Below are 26,518 nucleotides of genomic sequence, written 5' to 3' on the forward strand. Positions count from 1 at the left end.
ATTCCGCTTTGGTAAGCAGGTGGTCGTGTGTTCGAATCTTAGTAGAATCAGGCCATTTGGTTGTCGAAGGACTTTAGCATGGGTTTATTGTAAGGCTCCCCACCACGTACCCTTTCTTCAATCTGAATTCTACAGTACCCCTGTGACTCTCCTTCTAACAAAAATAAGTCCCTATTATAATAAAACTGGTGTGAGTAACGTATGAAAGTTCTCTACAAGGAATTGTAATTAGGTGATATTGTTAGGACGGACAGAGGCTCGTTATAGTAGAGCAGTAAGCTTGAAACGGATATGAAAGATAAGTGTATCACTTACTTCAATAGTGATACAGGTCGGACTCGATTATCCGGAGACTCAATTATCCGGAAACTCGATTATCCGGAATTCGATTATCCGGAAGTTTAGACTTGATTATCCGGAATTTTAGTTTTTTGGTGTCCGTTTTCAATTTTTATTCCGAAATTTTGCCTTTACCATCCCTTCTAGCATATTTGTTACCATTTGAGTCACTTCCGGCATGTTAGGGACATGTTCGAATTAGGTGAAAATAATCAATATCCAATTTATTTTTTTGCATCTCAAGGTTTTACCGTTTTTCGCCTCAGAAATAATTTCAGGTTACGCTGCTGCATCATACAAGTGAAATAAAGAAAAGAAATATTTATTTTATGTTCGTTAATCGCAAAATTTCTGTATTTTTTGAGTAATTCGATTTTCCGGAATGAAAAAAAAAAATTGATGTTCCGGATAATCGAGTTCGACCTGTACTGCCAATATAATGAAGTGCGGAGTACAGAAAACACCTGGGCAATATCACAATAGATCTAAGCTTTGGTCGCAGTAATGAGTCAACACAGAAAAAAAAATCTCTCTCTCTCACTCTATTTCTCTCTCTCGCTCTATTTCTCTCTCTCTCTCTAATTCTCTCTCTTCCGCTCAATTACTATCTCTCTCGCTCTGTTTCTATCTCTCTCTCGCTCTACTTCTCTTTCGCTCTTTTTCTATTTAGTTCCACCGATCGATCTAAAAAGTTACACAGTTGTTAAAGGACCCATAAAGAACACGAAAAATGCATGGGAGCTAACATTTATTTTTTGTCCCACCCTAATGGGTATGTGTAATAACTACAATATGTTTCTGCGGATGATTTGAATCGGTAATTCTTTGTAGTTTTGAATGGTATTATAAATAAAAAAAAAATGTCAAAACAAGAGTAAGCCATAATTTTTGGCAGTTTTTCTAACATATTATTAACCCCGTTTTTTTCTCTTATTTAAGCCTTCGAATCGGAACGCAATCACTCCCACTCTATTTTTTCTTTTCTTTCTTTCTGATTCTAATTTTCTTCCTTCCTTCTTCCTCTCTCTTTTGATATCCTTTTCTCTCCTTATTAGTAATTTTCTATTGAGTATTATCGCCCTTCATAGTTATAAAAACAAATAAATTATGAAACATTGCTATCTATTTTCATAAAAAATGCATGAAGTGAGAGCCTAGTGCTCTGCGTTTCATAATAATATACATAAGAAACACTACTTCAGAGCAGCCCGACGATTTCAACGAAATCAAAACAAAACAATAAGTTCTTGTCAATTCCACACATTCTGTGGAATGTTCGTGAATTTTTATTACTTATTAAAATATCAAATGGGGAAACAGGAACTAACATGCTAATGAAATTTTAGTTAAGAGATGTATTTAGCAAAACAATTGAGAACTATATACAGTTATATTAGATTACATTCCATACTGATTTGGAAACATTTTCATTATTTATGAATTATGAAGTGCATACGTTTCTAGCACTGTGTCATTTTCGAAATTTATGTCAATTTATTTATGTTACATGTATATTGTATTTATGATATATATTTTTTAACTGTCATTAGGGGCCGTTCCTAAACCACGTGGTCATGAAGAGGGGACGGGTGGGTTTGTCAAAAGACCACTAAAGACCACGCCCGGGGGTGGGGGGGTTAACGAAATGACCACGTGGTTTTTTTTTCCTGACTTATAATTTATTGTTGCAAGTCAAGAATGAAGTTTTTGTATTTTTCTTCTCCAAAACATAGAAGATTCTGAAAGCCCACGAAAAAAATATAAAAATTTAAGTGATTTTTTGGCAATTGACAAATGAAAAAACCACGTGGTTGAAGTCGCAAGGAAGAAGAGGGGAGGGGTGGACCACAAGACGACGAAAGACCAGAGGGGATGGGGCCGGGGGGTATGAAAATTGATCAAAATTAATCAAAACATTATGTGGTTTAGGAACGGCCCCTTATTATATCATTTCTGTACCACCTTTGTATCTCTTTTGTACTGACTATTATGCTCTGTTTGGTCCTTTTTTGTAATTTTCACAAGTTACCAGCAGCTTATTCATCAATACTTTTCGATCAAATCTAAGAAACTCAGAACCATCAACATTGTCCCATTCGAAGTCAGTTTCTTCGACGCTCGAATACTTGGAAGTGGAAGTGAACTGCACTGATCAGCAGTACGTGCTTTTATGTCACAAGAACCGTCCAGTCGTTAACACGTGCGCAAATGTGCATTCAAATAGAGTTGTTGGCATTAGATTTGCTGAGAGCTTAACACACAAAAAAAAAATAGCCACACTGTCGTCGTTCTGTCCTCCGCGCACCCGATAACGCCAGCGGGGTGGGGTTGGATATTATGTTACCGACATGCAAAGGAATCCCGTCGCACCAGCACACCTCCAGCAGTGGTGGGGTTCGTCGTTTCCGCGCTGACCAGCGCATGCAGATTTTTAACGGCTTTTGAATAGGAAACTGTGCAGTAGATAATAAAGCACCGTCCGTCAGAACACGAGCGGGCGCACGAAAAAAAAACGACAAACCCAGGAATGATATGAATAGAATTCATGCCAGGCGCCGCCACCATCCCGATAAAGTGTGAGCCCTGAAGTTGAACTCACGAACTTGAACTGGACTGCGGCAGTGGGCACCGGATCTGCTGGCCTGCTCCTTTATGCATATGAGTGCATTGGTTTTGGGCGTGACCAGCTTATCGGAGGGTGGAGGGCAGACAACGATATGTTACAATTGATTGGTCATTGAGGCTGGTCACTTCTGGAGATAAAAAATGATACCCACCGGCAGTACCGGTGCCAATTTGTGGCCCATTCCGTACGCTTTACAGTGCGGTGTAAATTGTAAGGATTTGCAGACACAACCGCAGCGATATGTAATTTCAGATCTTATCGAGCGAACAGCTTTTGTACTAATTTACGGTTAGCAGTTGCGGCTGCAGCCTATGAAATGTTCTGTTTTCAGACCTATTTCACGGAAGCTGACCTGCCTTTTGTACTTCTACAGTGGGGATAGATTTATATTTTTTACGATAATTAGCACTTGAGGACTGGGAAAATAATATTCATTTCTTTGCAGGTTCGCAAGGTTAAGTCGAACGGTGGAGTCAAAGAAACCGCCCGCTAAGGTTATTAATGGTTATTATTATGATTCGATACACCGGTCATGTTTTGTTCTATGATTAGATTAGCTTTGCACAGGTTTGCCGAACTTGCCGCTTGCTGTAATGGTTCTGTCCGTTGGAGTGCTTTCAACCAGTTATTATAGTTATTGTTCTAAGGAGCGACGCTTAAATACAGTCCCGACAGTATCAAATGGTGCAAATTGAATGTAAAAATTAATTATGATTAATCAGGTATTTCAACCCACTTTAAACAATCGCATAACGTTTAGGATCATCTTAACGTTGCGTCACCGGCGAATTCGTTTCAGTAACGACGAACGATTCACGGCTCAGTTTCCCTTTCATTCGATCGGTCTTTGTCACATTCCAGACGTGAAAACGAAACCTCGACTTTTGCTCTCGAGTGTGTATGAGTGTGTGTGTGTTTGCAACTGGGAACGTCATCGACAGCCCATAAATAAATCTTCGCGGCGATTTTACCTCACATTCCTGCCTAGTAAAGCTCCAGGCTGCCGTCCGGCAGCATCACCGTGAAGAAATCTTTGATGTTTGATCCAGTTTCTTGCATGCTCCATTCAATGCCTGCCAGCTCAAAAGAACAATGAATCAATCAGTGACGACGACGACGACAACGACGACGCTGCGGACACCGTATATCCGATCGGAGCACATAATGATTTACTGTGAAGCCTCTGGTATGTGGCGGGAGGATCAGTGGAGGGTTCCCATTTGCATATCGGGCGCTTGTTGCAAAAATGCAGTTTGGTCAGAAAGAATTCCAGCAGAGGTGAAACTTTGTGGTACAAAAGTGTTGTGAAGGGGTGTTAAACTGTAGAAAATTAAACTACCTACAGTTAAAGAGCAGTGTAGCAATTCATTTTAGTCCATATTAGCGGCCGGCTATAAAATGTTGCATTATTCCAAAGATCCAAAGGTTGTTACTTTCAACAAAATTGAACTATCTTTGAAAGGGGAAAAATTGTGTAACAATTTGCGAGCGATAATAAACCCGACTTTATTGCTTCATTTCTGCGAAGAATGATTTATTTTGCCCCATTTCCATTTCTACTGGAACCCCTCTTTCACATGATCAGCGGTTTTTAGCCCGGCCTTCGGAATTCCACTTTTCCACTTGCACAAAACATGCTTAGAAAACACAAAAGTTTACGGGTTTGTTTCGAAACGACGTGCGCTATTTATTATTTTGATTGACTGGAAACCAGATCCACTGAAGTTTGTTGCTCGTTGACGGATTGCAACAAGTGCTCTGCACAATTTTACCTGAGCTGGGGAGATTTCGCGAAAATAAACGTGTTCTCGAATAGCATTTTCATTTTTACTGTACAATTCTTCCTCCCGTGTTTCTGTTAGTAAGAGCTCGAAACAAAATGCTGTCGTTGGCTTTTTTTTGGGGTTGCATGAAGCAAAAACTCTGTGCCGTTGGATCAGGATTTGCTATTGCAGAGGTTTCCAAATGGTACACTAAAGTCGTTTTTTACGCGGGGAATACGTGCCGCGTAAAAAAAAACCGCGTAAACTCCGGAATCCGCGTAAATTCCGGAATCCGTGTAAAAAAGCTGCGTAAAAAAAACCGAGTAAAAAGCGACCTTAGTGTACTTCGCGAAGCTTTTGCAAGTGCTCCGTGGCGTCCCGAATCATTCTGGAATCAGCGTAAAAAGCGACCTTAGTGTACATCACTGAACAGGAATGGAACAAACACCACACAACGCAAACAAGTTTTCAACAGTCAGAGTACATGCAGATTTAAATAACGTTTTACTTTTAATTTTAGCGCAACACGAGAAAATATTAAATTTTTAATAATTTTTGTTGTTCTTATGAGGACAATTGTTGTTCAATTCCATATCGTATATAATGTTGATCGCATCTGTGTGCTACCCCGACAGAGGGGATTAAACAATTTTTCTGATAACACAGTTACAAGCTGTTTCTATACTGAAAATTTGACGGCCCATTTATTTTGAATGCCAGCATCCCAAAACGTTTGTGCATTGTCATAATATGGCAACTTTTTATTATAGGCTAATGAACCCACTACTGATGCCGCCCGCTACTGCACAAAGGCAGTCACCAGCTGGCCCTGCCACTACCACTGCTGCTGCTTATGCAACCCGCTGGCACAGCTGCTGCTGCTGTTCAGTAAGGATTGTTGTAGTCGCTGTCTAGAACTAAAATGAGCAGTTTCGGCTGAAACAGGCTCTTATCTATGCCAAATAGTACATTCCGGATAATTAGGTCTGTAATTCTATCGACCGTGCTTGGGAAAGCAATTATATAACGACCAGTCAGAGGTCGAATTTTGCGTTTTTTGACAAGACTTGACAATTTCCATTAGTACAACCGTTCGAATAATAAAATTACGATTTTTGGCATTTGGGTGGATTCTTAAAAGATTTTCCAATCGCTTTCTGCAAGAACGAAGGAAATCCATCGAGAACTAACCGATTTATTAGCATTTGATTTGATATTTTTCACTTTTTCCGGTTTTAGATTTTCATTTTACATTCCTATGTAGCCGAACTTCCTGTGAAAGACGTAGTTCTACTTCAAAAGCATTAAAATCATTCAATTCATTTTCCGTATGAATCGCATCACTTGCGAAAAATACAACAGGGATCATCGAGGTGAGTGATGAAGAAGAGTAAGAAGCCAGTTATCGCCCCTCTTCGCCTTTCCAGTGTGCCCATATTTTATGGCGCGATCAATATTAGAGAACTGATCTCAAAACTGGTTCTTCAACGTGACTGAGAAATTCACCGCTCTTTTCTTAAGTTTTTAAAAAATAAGCTTGCCACAGTTCACACACAGGCTGGCTAACGCCGAGTACGCACACGAATGGATGGCAAAAGTGGAACGGAAAGAGCGAAAGAACTGGTTCTAAATCTATATCGATGCAGGTAATCCGCTCGCGAGCTGATTAAAAGAGCCAGTTCATTGGAAGAACCAGTTCTAAAAAATATGTTAAAAATAAAAGAACTAATTCACCTTAGTGAGCGGAACTGATTTGATCCATTTTTCCCACCTCTAGTCATAATGTTTTTAGGAGCCTTTTTCGTATCATTTTTTAAGCCGAATTCAATTCATCGAATCAAATTTATTTAAAATATAAAAAAAAATCACTCGTAATTTGAGGTATGCAAATTCCAATTAAATAACATATGGGTTTTTCTCTAAATTGTGTTTAATTTTGAAAATTATTACAATTTTGTTTGAGCTTTTGATAGAAACACTATACACTCTGCATTAAATTCATTGCATAACTGACTTTTCAATTCTATCACGTTCACTTATCGCTTTCCACGATTTACAAATATGTATGTTTCGACACTTACTCAGCACCTTCATCAGTGTGTTGAAGGAATGTATGCACCCGCCAAAATGCAGGAAATTGTAGTTCGATTATTCGAACTGTTGTACAATTGAAAATTGTTAATTCTTGTTGAATCGCAGATTTCGACCTCTGAATGGTCGTCTAATGCTTGCTTTCCCTAACATGGTCGACAGGATATTATATCTGGTTAACCGGGAATACACTGTTTGGGTTCAGTTTACAGCGAGTTGCAGCGAGTAGCAGCAGTAGCGGAAGCGAATATAAGTTACAGATAGCAGCAGCGGGTATATTCTATCACTGTCTTAAGTTGATGATTCACTGGGAACTGACTTGACCAGCAGTAAGTGGCGATTTCGAGTATCGAACAGCCTTCCACAGCACTAGATTTTGGATCTCCTTGCTGTGTGAGAAGCATCGTCGGCATACAGGCATATCTTCAGTTTTGTGAAAACTAAAACCAACCGTCCTTTTAAGGACGACCACATACTTTCGATTGAAGTAGTAGAAATGAGTTTTCCACCACTGAGTACTACAGTAATCGAATTCATTATCAGGAAACAGAGTGCCTTTAATTGCTAGGAGCTGTCAGCTATTAAGTTGTCCATAACAGCTAGCAGAAGTTGCCATCTTACAAAGCAACAGTCGTATGAGGTCGATTTGTGGCTTCAGTGAATCATTACGATTCCGGAAATACCAACATTAGGTGGTTTTTGGTCAATTTTCGCTGCTTTCCAGAAACCAGAAGTCGCCATCTTGGAATTCAAAATGGAAGTTGCAGACAATTTTTGGTATCTGAGCGTCATTCTCGTTCCGGAAACACCCATATTGGGAGGTATTCCGTCATGTTCAGATGTTTTCCAGAAGCCGGAAGTTTTCATTTTAAATTTAAAAATGGCGTCAGGAGTCAATTTTTGGCTCCCGTGCATCATCCCGGGCATTTCAGGCTGCTTTCCGGGAGAAACAGGTTGAAATATTCCTTCCCCTCCAGAGTACGAAGGCGTGTCAAACCACCATAGATTGAGTTTGATTTGTATAAGAGCCCCCCCATCCAGAAGTGGGAGGGGTGTCGAACCACCATGAAAAAATATTGTTTGCTTCCAAAAACCTCACATGCCAAATTTAGTTGATTAGTTCTCGAGGTGTGCTAAATTTGTGTTTCGGTTGTATGGGACCCCTCTATTATAGAAGAGGGAGGGGTGTCAAACCATTATGGACATATTTGTTACCCTTGAAAATATACACACACCCAATATTGTTCCATTTACTTGGTTAGTTTTTGAAATGTTAAGAAATTTGTGTTTCATTTGTATGGGACCCTTCCTTTCAGGAAGGGAGGGGTCTCGAACTATCTTAGTCACCTTTCCCGGCACCTGAAACCCCTATATACAAAATTTCACGCCGATCGGTTCAGTAGTTTCCAAGCCTATATGGATCAGACAGACAGACAAAGCTGCATTCTTATATGTATAGATTCACTGCTTCACAACCAAATGACTTCACAATGTTTACCACAATTTATTCTCGTTTTTCTTTAAAAAGAGTCAACATCAAATATATCGATCGGATTCCCAAACCTATTACAAGAAACACATTGACATGATATAGATTGTCATAATTCTACGTTAACCTAGCGGTCGTAGGTTATAAACAACCTCTTCAGCTATTTTTCATTGAAGAATTTAACGTAGTTTTGCAGTCTACTGACAACTTTGTTTATTTTTTTTTTATTTACCACAAAGTTACACTGGTCGAAAAAAAAATTACCCTAAAGATTAACCAAAACACTCAAGGGAAGTTTTTTTCCACTTTTGTCGACAATTTGTCAACATAGGTGTATTCTAGAGCTCAAATTGAAAATACTGTCTTAAGAGACTGAAATGAATATTTTCCTTAAGCAAACGTAGAAGCGATGAACTCGGCAAGCAATTACTCTGCGGCCTTTTGACGCATTACTATGCTCGCACCAAAATTCACAAAAATGTTCAAAAAGCTATATTCTTCCATATTTTCCAGACTGATCTCTAGGAACAACCAGAGTTATTTACTTTTAGTGGCAATTCTAAAATCGTGACGACAGCTGCAATTCAGTGATATATCGAGTTATTTGAGTTTTTACCAACTAGTAACAGCGTAAACTTTTCGAACTAGTTTCTCAGCTGTTATAAATTTTAATCTGTCTTAAATCAAGGACATTTCTCACAGGGTTTCCGTTTCAAATCATTTTTTAAAAACAAATCAATGAAAAAATGGCTCAAGCATCATATATTTTTAGTAGATTTTTTTTCCAAGATCATAGATTTTTGAACTAAATAAGGTGTAGAGTTATATGTACTCTCATTAAATATTAAGTAAGCCAGCCGACTTTTTCAGAGGCTTTGAGATACATGAACGTACCTTATTTTTTGGTCAACAGAATAACGAAGTTGAGACTAACGGAGAAAACTTGTTTAAGATGGAGGAATCAAAAACCCCGAAAGTGACTAAAGGCAAATGAGTCAAACAAGGGTGCCCGCTATCCCCTCGCCTTGTTAACTATTTTTATGCACCACGTTCTTTGTAAATTGAAAGAAAAATTTCCGGAAATCACTTTGGGAGTCGGACAATCTATCAAGCTCCCAATGATCCTTGCCTATGCAGATGACATCCCAATGATTTTTAAGGACGTTGAATTGCTGAACCCAATCACGGCAACATTAAAGCAATTGTTTGCGGAAGTGGGTCCTTCTATTCACCCGAATAAATCGAACTATTAGTAAGAGACCCAAAATCCACTAGAGTGGCCGTGGAAGAGACATTCAACATTGCCAACACAAGCAATACACAAGCTGCATGCAAACCAAAACTACTGTGACCAAAACGTAACTGTAGACCATGCGACATGCGGCTCAAAACTCTAGAAAAAGAGCTAAACTTGTGGGGAAGTCAATGGACGATTTTCTTCCTTTCTTGTTGGATAGACAGTTGAAACAAAAAACCAACGAATAATAGAGAACTGATCTGATAGAGAACTCTCAGATAGCGAGGTTTCGAATGAAGATAATGATGAGGATCAAGAGACTGAAGACGACGGATGGATGTAATTTTAAAAACTATAAGATCAAGAAGAAACAATTGAAGCGAGTAAAGGCGCTATATCCTTGGTTTCGAAACCCGAACATATAGAGGAAATACCTATGACACCAATACATCATTCCAGGATATTGGTCAACAAAAGAGTGTACTTTTTTAGCTTTGTCACTCCCAATGAATAATATTACATACTTCTTACATATGGATCGGTTGGTACGGATTGTCCCCGTTCTTAGATTTCATTGTATTATGTTGCGTTACACAGTAGGCAGTTGACAAAAAAAATGTATAGAAATCATTTTGAAAAAAATGGTGGACATCATTTTTCAGGATCTTTTCTGTACTGTGTTTCCACTGACTGTGTTAGTGTGAACTAGACCAAACTAGAAATCAAAGAAATAGTTATCGGTTTCCGTTATACTCTACTAGAAAAAAAATGTGGATCAGTCCACATAAGCACTGAGGAAAACTGTATGTCACAGTCGAAATATATATTTGCGCGGACTGAATTTCAATATTTATTTAAAAAAAAAAATCTAGTAGAGTATAACGGAAACCGATAACTATTTCTTTGATTTCTTAAATCACTCTGCTAAGACGCTCGGTATAGATTTTCTAAATTAGACCAAACTAGACTAGACTAGGAATTAACTGGCGACACTACCCATGCAGCATCAATCATAGTAAGCTATTAGAGCAGAAAAAAGTTGACAGCTCTATCAGTCGAACTTTAACCGTGATGGCGAAAACAAGTGTGCCCGTTCGAAGAAAAAGTCCGAGTGAAAAATGGTTACATCGTTGTGTACGCTAGGCCGTGAGGTTGGTGCAATCAGCCAAACTGTGTAAAAGTACGTGGCAAATGTGAACATACATGTCAGGAAGCGCCAGCTCCGTCCACCCGACGCAGTGGAAGCAGCTGAATAAAATGGTCAAGTCGATTCTCCTAGCGAATCGCGACGTGGCTGTGATGATGGACGACTAGACCTATCTAGCGAACCTATACATTAGAGAAATGACAAGACACTCACCGTTCAGGCAACTGTCAACATCAAAACGGGCGATCTGTATAAATTTGCATTGCCGTTATCCGTTTTGATGTTGACAGTTGCCTTAACGGTGAGTGTCTTGTCATTTCTCTAATGTATAGGTTCGCTAGACCTATCTCACCTTGGATGGTAACGACTGGCAGGGCACTTCGTATTCTATCTAGCGGTGTTTTGACCAATTGGTAATTCGGTTCAATGATGGCAATTTTGGTCACGGGTTGCTTTCAAACACGTTTATTTTTTATCTAAGCCAACGTCATCGGGGCATAAACAATTAAAACAGGTTTTCGTCAAGTAGTGGGGGATAAATAAACGTGTTTGAAAGCAACCAGTGACTAAAATTGCCATCATTTAACTTCGTATTTTACTTCTCCCACGAAGGAAGTAAGCTCCGAAGTGAAGTTCATTTGTTCATGTGAACGCCATGTTCGTCATGTTTCGCCATCTTGTGGCAATAAGTGACAAGAAGGGCATGTCAGAACCACTCTTCTTTCATTCCGGACTGGCCGTGAACGGGGAAATTTGTAATATGAAGTGCCACCCGGAAGTAGTGTCGTTCAGCAAAAAATACCATAAGGGCGGGATCTGGCGTCGGCCCTACTACTCGAAGCGATCGTTGGAGGAGATGGAGCAGCTGAATATCGTTGAGGTAGCCAAGTCGGGAAAACCCGCCCGACGTTTCTCAGCTGCGCCCCATCGCGCAATTTTGGGCAAACCTGAAGCGTAAGATCTACTCCAACAATGTTGTCCAACTGTAAAGGAATTGATAAAAAAACGAAAGAAGAACTCAAAACTCAAATGTCTACACCCTAACTTACGAGCCGTTCGATGTTGGCCTTCGAACCTTCAATGAAACTCAATTGGAGAAATTACCCAATGAGGATCCATGCCATACGCAATAATTGCTCGCTTCGGTATCAGAAGTTACCCGCCAAGTCATTCCCAAGCGATTGCTGCGAACAAGGAATTTGGGTTCTTTATTCCTTTCCGACCGAGCCCACACAATTGTGTAGGTAAAAAATGGCGGATAACAAAACCTAAATCGAAGCAAATCCTATTTAAAAACATTTGCTTGCTCCGGCTTTTTATTTTTCGTAGCAACTGCGATGTTGAAACTAGCGTTTTGAGCAATGAAACAATTAATAGGACGTACAAAAAGCGAGAAAGAAGGTTTTGTTTAAGTTACCTTCTACCTACGTAATTATATGGGCCCGGTCGGAAAGGGTTATGGTTTGAAGCCAAGGGACGCCAAACGTCGCCTTTTCAACCGTGAAAAATTGCTCCAGCGGTAAAAAAGGGAGGATTTTCTTCATCACATCGTTACGGGTGATAAAAAAAGACTCATTAGAGTAATTCAAAGAAAACAAAGAACTGTCCGAGCTCAGTCAGAAAGATGGAAAAAGGACTGCCTTTCGCTTATTAAAATTGCATATCTGGGGGAATACCTTCAGCGAAGTTTTACACTGCACAGCCACCTTTGCGTTACGTGGGAAAACGGGTAATGATAAATGGCGAATTCCGTGTTACGTAATACATTAATGTTCCCTTATAAAACATACTTTTAAGGAAAAACGATATAACGTGTGATATTAAGGATATTCGAATCGGTTTTGAGTTTTTCAGGCCTGGAAAAGGCATGTCAAAATTCACAATAACCAAAGATTATTGTTGAAATGTTTATATTGAAAGCCCAAAATTCTGCTCAGAAACTACTACAGTCGTTTTTATATTACGTCACAGCATTTCATAAAAAAAGGGTTTGTTGTAATTCAAGTTCAAGTTTCAGATACAATAAAAACTCATCCCCTGGATTATAAGAACCACACCTGGACAGCCTCAAAAATCAGTGAACTAACTTGAAAATGTGCGGTCGAAGTTTTTTTTTCAGACGCAAAAAAAATTCATTTTGAATTTGAAAAAATATAATTTCCATAGGTTCCATAGCAAATCATGAATAAGACAAAAATGGTACAGACAATTTTCCATGTCTAAGAAAAAGGTTATACACGAGTAACATTTTTTTTTCTTCATTAGAGAGGCTTCTAACTTTTGTTGGTTCGCCTCTAAACGAAGTAAAATTTTTCTGGACGACGATTTTCTGAATTCTTTTAAAATCTTATGTCTACTCTTGCAAAAATGTTTCAATCTGAGTGTAATATTTTAGTTATATATTTCAATTTAGAAGAATCGGAATGAGCATAGTTAATATTTTGATGAAAACAACACGAAATTTCCAGGATTGTACAGCACCAAAGCTAGAAACGACACCAATTGCAAAGACCGGACATAATCTAAATATGAGAGGATAGAAATTGCGTCATTTAATAAAAATTTCATCATTTCATTGTTAGTCATTTAATAAAAATATCATCGTTTCATTCTCGCTTCAAACATTTTTTTATTGGATTGAGCTCCATAAAATAATCGTTAAGATTCATTTATGAAATTAAAATTTACGATTTGCTTCAACTGATTGCATATCCTACACCCGATCGTCAACCTCAAATCTGGCAGGCAGTGAGAAAAAAAAACTGCTGAGATGCTTCCCAATCGTTCCACCAGGTTAAAGGTTTCTGACCATTCATGAAACCCCAGCCCAGTCCAGCAGCCTTTGCAAAACGACGACGACGACTCAGCAGCGTAAAATATTCTATTCACCTCTCGGGTAAACAATAACGACGTTCAATAACAATAACGGACAGAATGTATAAAATGAAGAAAAAAAGTGAAAACCAAATGACTGTAAAAACATGTTCAGCCAGTACTCAAAGCAGTCAACGAGTGTTCAACGAATGTTGCAAGAAATAAAACGCAACCATTTCGAAACGAAACAACAGAAAAAAAGACTGACCAATGAATTGAGCTGTTAATGCAAATTTTTACCCCCGACCGAACACACCGGCCAGCCAGGCGACGCAGTTTTCCTGCTGAGTGGCTAGACTAAGACAACGATCGGGCTGAATTTGATCGCTAACTACATTAGAGTTCTTCTACCACCGTCGTCCCGTAGGTCCAACCGATCGACCGACAGTGACATGTTGTGCAATTCATCGGTCGACTAGGAAACGTCCCACTGTGATTGTACGTGTGCGTGTGTGGTCCCTTTGTAGGCACACAAAAAAAGAGTTGAGATTGATTCCGCTGGAATTGGTGTGGGCGCTTTAACTATACGGTTAATTAGCGGGCAAGGTTCTGTTCTGTTTCCCACGGTTTGGCAAAGTGAAAGGTAGGAGAGAAAAGGTGAACACTTTCTTCAAGAATACTCACCGGCACTGGACAACGCGGACATACTGGTGGCATGGCTGGCCTCCGAAACATCGCTCATCGATCCGAGCCACTTGAGCGTTTCCGTCGATGAAGTGCTCTCGGAACTATTGTTGTCCGCAATACTATTGTTAGACGACGACAGATGCTGAAGATCCTGCTGGGACCAGTTGTGGGCCGATCGGGAGAGCAAGAGGTCACTGTCTTGGCGTAATCTGTGGAAAAGAAGAAGAAACATCAGTTAGTCACTTGTTAATAAAAATTGCTGAAAGTATAAGCCTGTGATTAAAGTACAAATCGACCTTCGAATGCAAGACTTAACTTATTTACAGCTGTTGGTAAATGTTTGAAACTGAACCGTGGAACACCCGATCCGAACCGGGTCACGCGTGCATCCCCATAAACTCATCTGGAGCCGCAACTCCTGACTCGAAACTGGGTCAGACCACACGAACAGCCCAGCAAACCGATGACACTTTTCCGAGTCGCTTTATGAGCCCAGCACAGGCAAAACGGCGTTCATTATTTCCGTCCGCTCTCCTGAGATCCGAAAGATTATGTTCACGGGAAAAGAGCACTAAAACCTTTCGAAGCATATCTTAATGGTTATGTTTATGAGCTCCGTAGAGTGCCCACGAACTGGAAGACGACATGAATTTGCCCTTCCGATGAACGACGGGCGGGCAGACACAGGGACATGTCACTAGGCAGTTACGGCGGCAAACACACGAGACAGTAAAAGAAAAGTACAGAAACCATGAAACGATTATGATCATCACACGATCGTCGATGATTTTTTACAACATTTCGAATCTAACGCGGAAAAGGTGGGCTAGCAGGAAAAGTCACAGGAAGTCATCAGATCATCAATGCACTCTGGACACATAAGCAATAGAACAGACTTTGCAGTGTTTTGTGGGCTCTGCTAACTCCGTCCCACCAATTATAATAAGAAAGTATCTATCTCTCTGTCTCTAAACGTTTTTTTTACGGCACTACAGATCGCCTTGCAGGCGAAAAATCAAGCTCGAAGACAGTGTCCATCTAAGAGCGTGATGGTAATTACTTTTTATGGATAAGTCAGTTACATTTCTGTGGGAAAAAGGTCGAAAAATAGAGTCCAACCGTCGTCGGACTAATGATGCAAATTTGTGACAATTATCGATGCGGCAATTTCTCTAACCTGGTAAATTTCTGACCATCTGAACCGCAGCGAACGGGAACCGGTGGAACTGGCTTGACCTTGGGCTTGAAATCGTTTAGCAATAGTTTTACGGTTTTTTTTACGGTTGTCGTCATGCGATTATTGCACCCTGCTTGCTGTCGGTCGGTTGGTTGGTCGTGGGTTGACGCAATTTCTCCACCGCTCGTGCGCTTGAGCGGCAACAAGCTCTGCCTGTCTAGCGCCTTTGGGCGCGTTTCAAAATGTTGTACTTGAAACGGAAACGGTCCGCGATGTTCGGGTTCGCGACTTAAGCGGTCATTGGATCGTTGCAATTATTCGATGAACTGACAAAGGGTGACTCGTTCATGGTGTAGCACCGTGTCAATGGCGGTTACGAGATTAAAGGTAGCTAGTGGCTTTTGTTTATTTCGAGAAAAATTTAGCTAAATCACAATAAAATTTTTTGGTTCAAACAGAAGCAAAAATAAGAGTTTGCAAAATAACTGTCTCTCTACAGTTCAAAGTAAACGAAACGTAAATACTACAAGGTATACAGCCCTAGGGTTGTATGAAATGGTGACGTGGGACTAAAAACTGTAATTAGAGGATTATTTTTTTTACAAAATATACAGGGTCTGCAGATAGAATCAATGTGTTTGCTTCGCGACTGTACGTATTTTTATTTTCAGCCTACCCTGGAAATCAATTTTTGATATATATTCAACAACACTCGAAAGAACCCAAGCAACAATTGAAACATAATAAAAATATAAATTGTGATCATTTGTTGCACTAATGAAATTCCGAGGTTTTAAGAAACATTTTTTATTATTACGATGAAATTTTAAAGAAACAAGCAACAACTAAAGTTGCATCGCTGCTTCAAAAATCTTCACACCAACAACGTAATTCGCAAGGTTAGATTTGTTGTTGAAACGTGTAAACGGCATTTGAAAACCTAACCTTCACTGAATAGATCTAGTGGGTGGAGCATATAGGATGCCAACGTGATGCTTGCGAGATACAAAAAACAAACACACAAAAATACTTCTAAAAGTTGCTGTCATGTTCTGAAGCCATGTAACAGCAACTTTTGCTCGATTGTTTGCCTTATATTTGTATTTGAGATGAGGTTATTTACTGCGTTGTAACTTTTGGGTACTTGGACTAGAAGTCGTTCAAAAAGTGTGGGTCTCTAAAACGGAATGTGATAAATTACTTTGAATTTCATTATCACGCTGAGGTACTGATGAATTGAAGAAGCCAAATTAAAACTGGTAATGTCCATTAGTATGATAAGGGAAGCAATATTTAAAACTGAGTCATGAACTTGCAAGTGTTTCTACAGCAAATGACGTAAACAGTACAAACGAGAAAAGTAAATAGAAATTGATAACTGGAGTTGAATCCCCAAGTTTCTGGAAATAATCAAAGATAAATCGCTATACAGACAACCTCTTTTCATTCTGACCATTGGCCATTTTACAATCTTACCACAACGCCATGAAGTTTCTATTGCGCCCTAGATGCTGCTACGATGCATCTTCGTAGCTGAAATTTTACCATGCAGCATTTACCATGTTGTTATCAAATTCCATGCATTAGTTCATACACGTTGCGGTTTCATTCTTGAAACTTGTGTTGAAACAACGAAAATGTTACAATTGGCTCCACCTCCTGCGCTTTTTTTGTCATTGTATAAGAAACTGAGATGTAACTGCAACTTAATTTCGCATAAGAATTTGTTGCTGTGATGCACAAAGTTCATGAGCGAAACAAATTTTGCTGCTTGGGGATATCGTTTATATCTGACGATATTATGCCTGTAGTATTTTTTTGTGCAAACAACATGTATTTGACTGTATTTGACAAGGCACAAGCATATTGTGCTTGTTGAAGAAGCACCAATTATTTCTCATAACGCGTCAAAGTCAGAATTAACTCTATATCCTCAAAAACCAAATCCAATAATACTTACGTTATCATAATGAATGGTTTTGTCTTATTTAACTCTAATTAAATCAAATCTATAATATGGATCTTACTTTCAAAATAATTTGGAAGCCCTTACAAAGGTTCATTAATCGGCAAACATAAGAAGATATTTTAAACAAAATTATTAACAAGTTCCAGCAAAAAATCGTAGCAATCCACAATTACCTTTTTTTTCGCTTGACAATTTTATTCATTTGCCTACAACTACATTGGCTGTATTACGAAGACAGGTAATATACGTTTATTATGGTAAAGCTTAGAATAATAATATATTATCTAACAACTTTGAAATTTAAAAAGAGATTCTGTATGAATCTTAGTAAATAAACAAAAAAAATCATAAGCATTCGCAGGCTCTTACTCTTCTATAAATGTATATATTTAAGAATTTACTCTTTCGACTATCCGGTCACGATTATTTAGTGAATATCGAAGACAAAATTACAGTCGAATCGCTTTATTGCGACATCGCAAGGGACCGTCGTTATAGAGAAATGTCGCAATAAAACGAATAATTTTTATGAATATAAAGCAGGAGGGACCATTGAGAATGTCGCTGCAGAGAGATTTGTTGCTATATAAAGTGTCGTAATAGAGGGATTCGACTGTAAATAAATATTCGTTGCAAAAATTTACAATTCTTGTTGAGTAACTTATGGTACCGTAAACTGGGGTGACTTTGATCACTTTTTTGATTGTATCTCAAATATTTTCAGAATATACTGAAAACAATATTATTCGATATTTTTAAAATAAGTACTGGCATGCATTGGAAAAGGTTCAGTCACTACTTCAAAAGTTTAACAACATTTTCGCTGTTTTTAAATATGCTCTAAAAATCTTACACCAATCAACATTCCGGGGTGACATTGATCACTTCATTGGTTTGATGAATTTGGAGTAACACTTTGCTACTTTCACTAAATTGAACAGCCTTAAATGGCTTAAACGAGTTTATAAATATGGAAAGCAATTTGGGGGCCATTCACATTCTACGTGAACAGTTTATAATGGCGAATGTCCAAGATTCCTACAAATTTTTTAGAATATATATGAATGATTATTCACTGAGAGAGAAGGTGGTCTAAAATCATCAAAAACTAGTCAACGAGGAATATGAATAATAAAATTGGCCAAATTTGCATGTTACTTCACGTCTTGGGTTTTTGTTAAGAAGAAATATATAATACGCTGTGGAGAATATTGGGACTCAACATTGCCTTTGAGGAAAAACTTGCAAAAATAACTATAAAATATATTGTTATAATATTTGTTCATCTTAAGAACTAATCTGGGAACAAAATAAAAAAACTTTACGTATTGTAACTTGTTGTTGTGAATCTGCTTGGACCGATTGTTTGTATACAACAAAAATCGCCAAAAATACACTTTATTTTCAAATAATATTTTAGCCAAAAAAACACTCTTTAAATAGCAGGAAATGCATGAGTAGTAGCAATGCGAACATATATCCACGCATTCAGTGAAGATTACGACAAGTCCCGAGCACTACGAGCGCTTTTTTACCACATTTTCAAAAAAGAGGTACAGTGATCAAAGTCACCCCAGTTTACGGTAATCATATTTATGAGATAAACTTTCAATCACCATCAACAGCAGCATTGCAGTTTTTCCTCAATTGCACACGAATAGAAATGTACGAACAAAAGTGTACCACTGCAATACGAAAAGTACCGCTGCAGTACGAATAGAAGTGTACCGTTGAAATGTACGAATAGAAGAGTACCACTGCAATCATAGACGACGAGAGACCTACGGTTCTTTACTTCACTGGTACTGTTGCTTTTACCGACATGTTTTCTTTCAAGACATCAGTTTGTATTAGGTTCTTCAGAACCTAACACGCAGGTTCAGAAATTATTCAAGGATAGGTATTGTTTCAAACTTTTAGGAAAACTTTTACCTTCGAGACATCATATTAGTCTAAGCTCATGGAATCAAAAATAAATTGACCTATTGGGACGGGAAGACTCTGTCAATTTTAATTTCGTTATTGATACAGAGAATATCACAGGGAACGGATGGTGTCCATTCGCGTCGTCTGTGCTAGGAATGCTCGCATGTAATTGGTTCATTATTCGCGTAAATTTGTTATTGAAATTTTTTATCAATTTTACCGCTTAGCAATGAAATTAGAGTGATAATTAGCATATTACAAAATTGTTATACATTTTATCTATCCAACAACATATTGGTTATTGTTATCCATCATGTGGTTATGCTGTTATTAACGTTTGAAATCTGACGCAACATTTGCCCGTTTCATTTCCAATTTCACAGAATGCATCCCAGTATAGTAAACAAAGACGTAGTCCCACGTCAAAAAATAAATATAAAATCGGAGAAGTATTCCGCAACTAATATTACTTTTTCTAGTTCTTTGTTTTAAATGAATTTTTGTGCGAAAGTTTCCCAGTATTCAGTTGCATTTTAACAGTATAAAAATGGATAGAATCAAAAAAAAACCAGGAATGATGACCAGGAAAATCAATCACAACGCAACTGAAATATTTAAAAATCTATCAAAAGTCATAAAAGGAAAAAAATGTATTAAAACAGTTATTTAGAGTCACAAAAACAGAACACAAATCACACTACTGAACTGTTAACAACTATAATTTGGAGAGAAATTTAAAAAAATCATATACTTTTGAAAAAAAATAAGTCCCAAATAATAACACCAACACAAACAATATTTTAATGGTATAACATAAAAAAAAAATATAAAGAAAAAAATGTAGATAAATAGGTTTCTTCATATGAGTAGAACTGCTAATCAGCCATCGAACGGAACGGTTCGTTTGGTTTCAACAGTTTATAATGTATAACTTCGACCTGGTCCCATTCGTAGAGTGTAAATTTGTCCGAACCGATAACTTAGAAGCATGACCGGGCATTCCCCATGGCTTTCTTATCTTTGAGTTGCTGTAATAAATCCACTTTTCACCAACCGTCACGATACAATAAGGCCAAGCTCTTCCTTTATGTTTTCTAAATTCCTATCAATTGATTTTTATACTGCTTCTATCTTCTCTGGAGCGATTGTTGGAGCAAGGTCCTCAACGAGCAATTCGTCCAGTCCAGGGGCTTCAAAAGTTTTTGGCCTTCCTTCTTGCGGACAGTCATCAACATCGAAACCAATCACGGCTCGTTGTTTTACTTATAGCAGCATTTCCATAAACTTTTTTCAACTCTCGATACGCTTTATGCATCATTTCCCACAAATGACTAAGGCCTTTTTACGCGGTTTTCTTCTTCACTAAAAAAAAAACGTTACAATATATCGAAGTCATATATCTGCTTTGAAAAAAAAATCTCAAATTCGGTGCAAATGCTCAAAATTCCAAATATTGTATTTTGGTCTTTAGATTGACCACTGTCATAGTAAAAAAGGTTCAAACATTTAACGATGGTTTTCTTCGTTATATTTTCAACTCATTTTTACGCGGTCCTACAGAAATTTAAAACACATCCCCCGCGTAAAAACCTTAATGTATGTCAAAATGGACTAGAATTTACTGCTGGCGCCATCTATCGGCAAATAGCGAGGATAGTTGCGCACTTAGTATATATATAAGAGAAGAAAATTTTAAAAATATAAAAACTTGAAATATTTAAAACAGGAATATAGATAAAAACGTAAAAAAAATGAAAAACAACAGCAAAGAGAACGAGAGATAACCATAAGAGTAAACAATAAAAAAACGCCAAAGACAAAATAAATGAAAAACTTAAAACAGAAGAAAAAAATATAGAAAAGCTTATAGAAGAAGAGGAAAGTACGAAATTAGAAAGCATTGAATAAGAGATCATAAAAATCGGAAATTGAAACAAAATGAAAAAACACAAGAAAGGAATACATATTCCTATTACAGCCATACATCGATATAAAGCAACTTTAGTTTTATTTTCGTTACGTTATATCGAGTTACGTTATATCGAAGCAATTGTTTTTAAATTTATGCAAGAATGTTAATTGTTACTCAAAGATACGCGAAAATCTATTTCCTATAACCTATCAGTATTTTTAAACATTTCTTAGGCCCATTTTGGACAATTTTCATCAAGCAAAAAAAAATTTTTTTAATTGATGCAAGACTGTTGGTGGTTACTCAGAGATGCGCGAAAACCTATTTTCCATCACCTATTAGTATTTTTAAATCATTCTCTTTTGGACAATTTTCGCATTGGTTTCATTGGTTTCGAAAATTACTACCAACATTTTTTTGAAGCAAATTATTATTATTATTATTATTATTTATTTGTCCAGTAGTGTAAAGGTTGACCTTTTTAATTTGACTACTTCCGGTTTAACATTCGTCTCTCAATCATTTTTGTGTTAAGTAATTGATTTACCTAACCTAACCTAATCTCTCTAAGCGTGGTTCCAGAAATTCAAACAGTCTCTCTTGAACATTACCTCCGATGCAGAACTTTTTACTCTGGCTGGCAACATATTCCAGCTAACGACTCCTCTAACGAACAAGGAATTTCTATAGATTGAAGAACTATTTGATGGTACAACTAAGTTTTGAAGACGTCGACCGCGTGATGGAATCAATTTTCTGTGAAGTGATGACGGTATACAAGTTGTCATGAGCTTTTTCATAAAAACACAGGAACGATACGCATATAATTTTTGAAGTGGGCATCCAATAAGATTTGAGTGCAAATGACTTACACGGGAGTAGCGATTCAGCCCATAAACAAATCTCACGCAACAGTTCAGGGCAACACTTAGTTTACGCAGTTCACCGGCACCTGGATCGATGTGAACCACATCTCCGAATAGAAAATGAGGAAGAATCAAACTTTTAAACAGCTTCAGTCGGGTACGAACTGGAGCAGAGGTAGCACAACTATATAGCGTTCGTAAACCGGAATAAATTTTCCCACATTGTTGTCGTATAAGTCCATCCCATTTTAGATCGTTGCGAAAGACGTAGCCCAGGTTGTTTGCATTATCTGTCCAGTGAATTACTTCTCCGTCCATTATAACGTCAGGCAGTGTATTATGGTGAGCAACATTCCGTGTTCTGGTTTTTATTAATAGGGCTTTACTTTTGCTTTTATTGACAAGCAGTCCATTTCGGCGAGACCATTGTGTAATCCTTGCAAGATCCTCGTTAACCAATTCAACAATTTCGCTGGTACCAAGACCCAACCGGCTTATGTACAACTGTACATCATCAGCATACAACTGAATGGTGCAGTACTTTAGAACATTAGGCAGATCATTAATGTAGCAGCAAAACAACAGCGGGCCAAGAACAGATCCTTGCGACACTCCTGAAGTGATCACAGAACTATTTGATCGTCGATCTCCACAGAAAACGGTTTATTATAAACGGTAAAACAGTAACTGTATCATGTATTTTTAATTTCAATACATTGCAAGAGGTTACGTTATATCGAGGTAAAAGTTACGTTATATCGAGGTTGCCCTATATCGAGGAATGACTGTATTTTTAAATGAAAATAACCTACGTGCTAGTTGGAATATCATGAAAAATTACCTTACATATAGAAATTTGGAATACGAAAAATAAGAACTTGCAGACCAGAAAATTTACAAATTGAAAAATCAGAACCAAATCAGCTAAACAAACATAAACAGGATCAACAAACCGAGTTAGACGATAAAACGAAATTTTAAATAGCAAATGAAAAAATATATTCAGCAATTAGGAAATTATCAGAATAAATGTGAAAATAACCATGACGCATATAAATCAACCTAATAGAAAAAATAGTTAAGTCTTAGTAAATGGATCAAATATTCACAAGCTACGCCGGCTTTTACTCTTCTAAAAGTTTGTATATTTAGGAACTTACTCCCTCGATTTTATGCCGGTCACCATTATTTAGTGAATATCGAAGATAAAATGAAACAAAAATAACTTTTTACTTATAACCGTTGCAAGAATGTTCAACTCTTGTTCAGTAATTTATGGTAATCATATTCATGAGATAAACTTTTAATCACCATCAGCAGCAGTAGCGCAGTTTAGCCTCGATTGCACACACGAAAAGAAATGAACGAAAAGAAGTGTACCGCTGCAATCATAGAGAGACCTGCGGCGCACTGCTTCACATACATTGTACGGTACTATTGCTTTTACCATGTTGCATGTGTTATTTAAAGACATCAGTTTTTGTTACGCTCTAACAGCAGGTTTAGAAATTACTCAAGACTAAGGGTTGTTTCAAACTTTTCGCAAAACCTTTACCTTCGAGACATCAAATTAGTCTAAGTTCATGGAAGAGAACATAAGCTGAACTGTTGGGACGGGGAAACTCTGTCATCTTTTTTTTTTTTTGACATTGATACAGAGAGTATCAAGGAAGGGTTGGGTGAAACTTTTTATTTTTTTTACCGCATAACAATGAATTATTAATGAACATTTTATCTATCTAACAACATATTGGTTAATATTATCTATTATGTGATTATGCTGTTATTATCGTTTGAAATCTGACACATTTGCCAGTTTCATTTCCAATTTTACAAAATGCATTCCAGTATAGAAAACAAACACGTAATCCCACGTCAAAATCTCCTTTCTGTGATCTTTGCGGAGATGCAGAGGTTAACACGGTCTCTACACAACATAGGACACGCTAACATATCCCTTTCTTCTTCACAATCTTCTTCAAAATCGTTTAAAATCTGTCCACGTGGTATGTGGATGGCCCCTTAATGAGTAAAATATCATAAAAATGGCTTAAATTGAATATTTATTAGCTCAAAAAAGAATAAATATTTGCAGATCGACGAGTTCTCAAATTAAAGAATCTAGAAGAACTTTATAACACAGGACGACAGAAGAAAAAAAAAATCGGTGCTAAAGCTCAAACGGGAAAAAAATGAAAGATTATAGCTATTTAACCTTTCCTTCGAATAGAGGATCTTTGTTGGGAAAAACATAGCAAGCTTTGCATTTTTACGCTTTGATGCATCTTTTTAAGTATTATCAATGCATGTAAACAATAACTAATCATTATTGTTGCCTACTAAAGATGAGTTATATGAGCGGCGCACCTATTCGGGAATATTTGAGCTGGAATTTGAATTTTCAAAAACCACGGGTTTACATGCATCGATTATACTTCAAAAGATGCATCAAAATGTAAAAATGCAAAGCTTGCTATGTTTTTCGCAACAAAGATCCGCTACTGATCAACATGACATAAATGAACTTACGTTAAAGTTGTTTTGTTCCATGATTTCATAAGTTTCTGCAAATGTCTGCAAAGAGTTTGAACTGCCGTGTGTGCAGAACACATGGACAATTCAATTGGTGGGAATCTTGCCGTGGGATGTGTTGAGAAACAGCAGAAAATCGAAAATTACTTGTCAAAAATAAATTTTTTGGCAGGAAAAATTTATAGAAACCTAATTATCATAGAATAAAGTCTGCTATAACAAATAAAACATGAAGACCCGTGTCAAATAAATGTTGTGTGAACAAAAAAAAATATGAGGGTCTGATGTTGTTTTAAAAGTTCAGCGAGAATATCTGAGGTCTAGTAGTATAAAATATGAATTTTAACGGCAAACACTTTTTTTAAACAACATTGCACATAATCAGATAACTCAGTAAGATTGAGAAATAGCTACCTAGAGTTTTCAGCAAAGTTTTTTGTTGTGTTGTATTGGAAAACTTAGCCAAAGACGGCGATAAAAAATATTGATTTTTAGGGAAAATATTCTTTTTATCTCACTTGTAGGGGGATTAACCACGGATCTGTTAATGTCAAAGAAGTATTTTTACTCTAAAACTTTCCCGAAGACAGTATGGCTCTAAAATGTAACGTTTATGAGAAAATGACTTTTGACCACCTTTTTTCATTTCTGGACCACAGTGCAACGCAAACGTATAGCTTGCGCCTCCTTTCACTGCTGAATCGCTGGAGACGCAAAGTTAACCATTCGATCATAGCATTCTCGGAAATGTGATTCTCAGAGGAAAGACGTCAAGCCTGTTTTCAGTGTGGAATTAAATTGAAATAAAATTAATTTTTGAAATATACAACAATATGAGCGAAGAGGCGGAAAAAAAGATTCGAAAACAAAAGAACAGAAAAATCCAAAATAAGAGATTCAGAACAGATAGAAAATAAAGTGAACAAAGGAAAAAACAACAAATGTATGGAAAATTTCAATTACAATAATACAAATTTTAATTTAATTATTCTATAATTTTTTAAAAGAAATTTGAATTTAGAACTGATTTTTTCGTAAATAGTATGAGAATTGAAATATTTTTTAGTGTTAAATTTCTGAAAAAAATATACAATTTTCACCCTTTTTTTAAATTTTGAGAAGTTTATTGCCTTAAGGTTACAGAGTTTACGTTGACAAGCGAATGGTTATGACTTCGAAACTTAGTAGCATCAAACTGTTTAGTGTGAAAGGCACTTTTACACGCATGAGTTTATTCTCAGGCTCAATTCTCATTCCCTTACCTTAACTCTTCCCTCACTTTAAAATCCAGATGAAAAAGTCACAAACAGTTGAATGAATTCCTGTGAAAGAAATTCAACACGGAATATTACATGATTTCCTATGCTCCATTTATGTGCATGTAAGCAAACGTAAATTCACGCGAAATGTTACGACGAAACTCTAAGCTTCGAACGGAAGGAGAAATGTGGTCAGTATGTATGTTCTACTAGCTGACCCGGCAAACTTCGTCCCGCCTAGTTTAGTGTTCAATTTAATAATTTTAAACATTTCAAATTCATTGATTCCTTGCGATTGGATTATATCGTTAAAAAATGATTGGTTTTAACGGAATGACAGCATCCTCGACTTTTGGCTTTTGTACATGACCTCTATTCCGGATATATATTGGGTGCATTTCAGTTATTTTCGTTGCTTTCCAGAAACTGAAAGTGGTCATCTTCTAATTCAAATTGGTGTCCAGGGTCAATGCTTCTCTACATCATTTCCATATGTAGTAGTATTCGGTTATTTTCGGCTGTTTCCCAGAAGTTGCCATTTTCAATTCAAACTGTTGTCTAAAGTCAATATATAGCTCCTCGCATCATTTAGGATCCGGTGATACTCATATTGGGTGGTATTTGGTCTTTTGGGCTATTTTTCAGGAACCGTAAGACGCCATCTTGGATTAAAAAATGGCATTT

The 26,518-nt window shown here is 37.3% G+C and overlaps 1 protein-coding gene across 5 annotated transcripts in view; it reads right to left on the reverse strand.

The window, feature by feature from the left end:
- The window catches only part of LOC129733027 (protein Shroom), a 498,971-nt gene that overhangs the window by 237,016 nt on the left and 235,437 nt on the right, over window positions 1–26,518 (reverse strand). For all 5 annotated transcript variants that reach the window (XM_055694568.1, XM_055694569.1, XM_055694572.1 and 2 more), the window contains one exon: window positions 14,191–14,402. In XM_055694568.1, coding sequence (XP_055550543.1) covers window positions 14,191–14,402 — 212 coding nt within the window. The remainder of the gene's footprint in view (window positions 1–14,190; window positions 14,403–26,518) is intronic.

The sequence above is a fragment of the Wyeomyia smithii genome, chromosome 3, assembly GCF_029784165.1.
Source record: "Wyeomyia smithii strain HCP4-BCI-WySm-NY-G18 chromosome 3, ASM2978416v1, whole genome shotgun sequence".
Lineage (NCBI taxonomy): Eukaryota > Metazoa > Arthropoda > Insecta > Diptera > Culicidae > Wyeomyia > Wyeomyia smithii.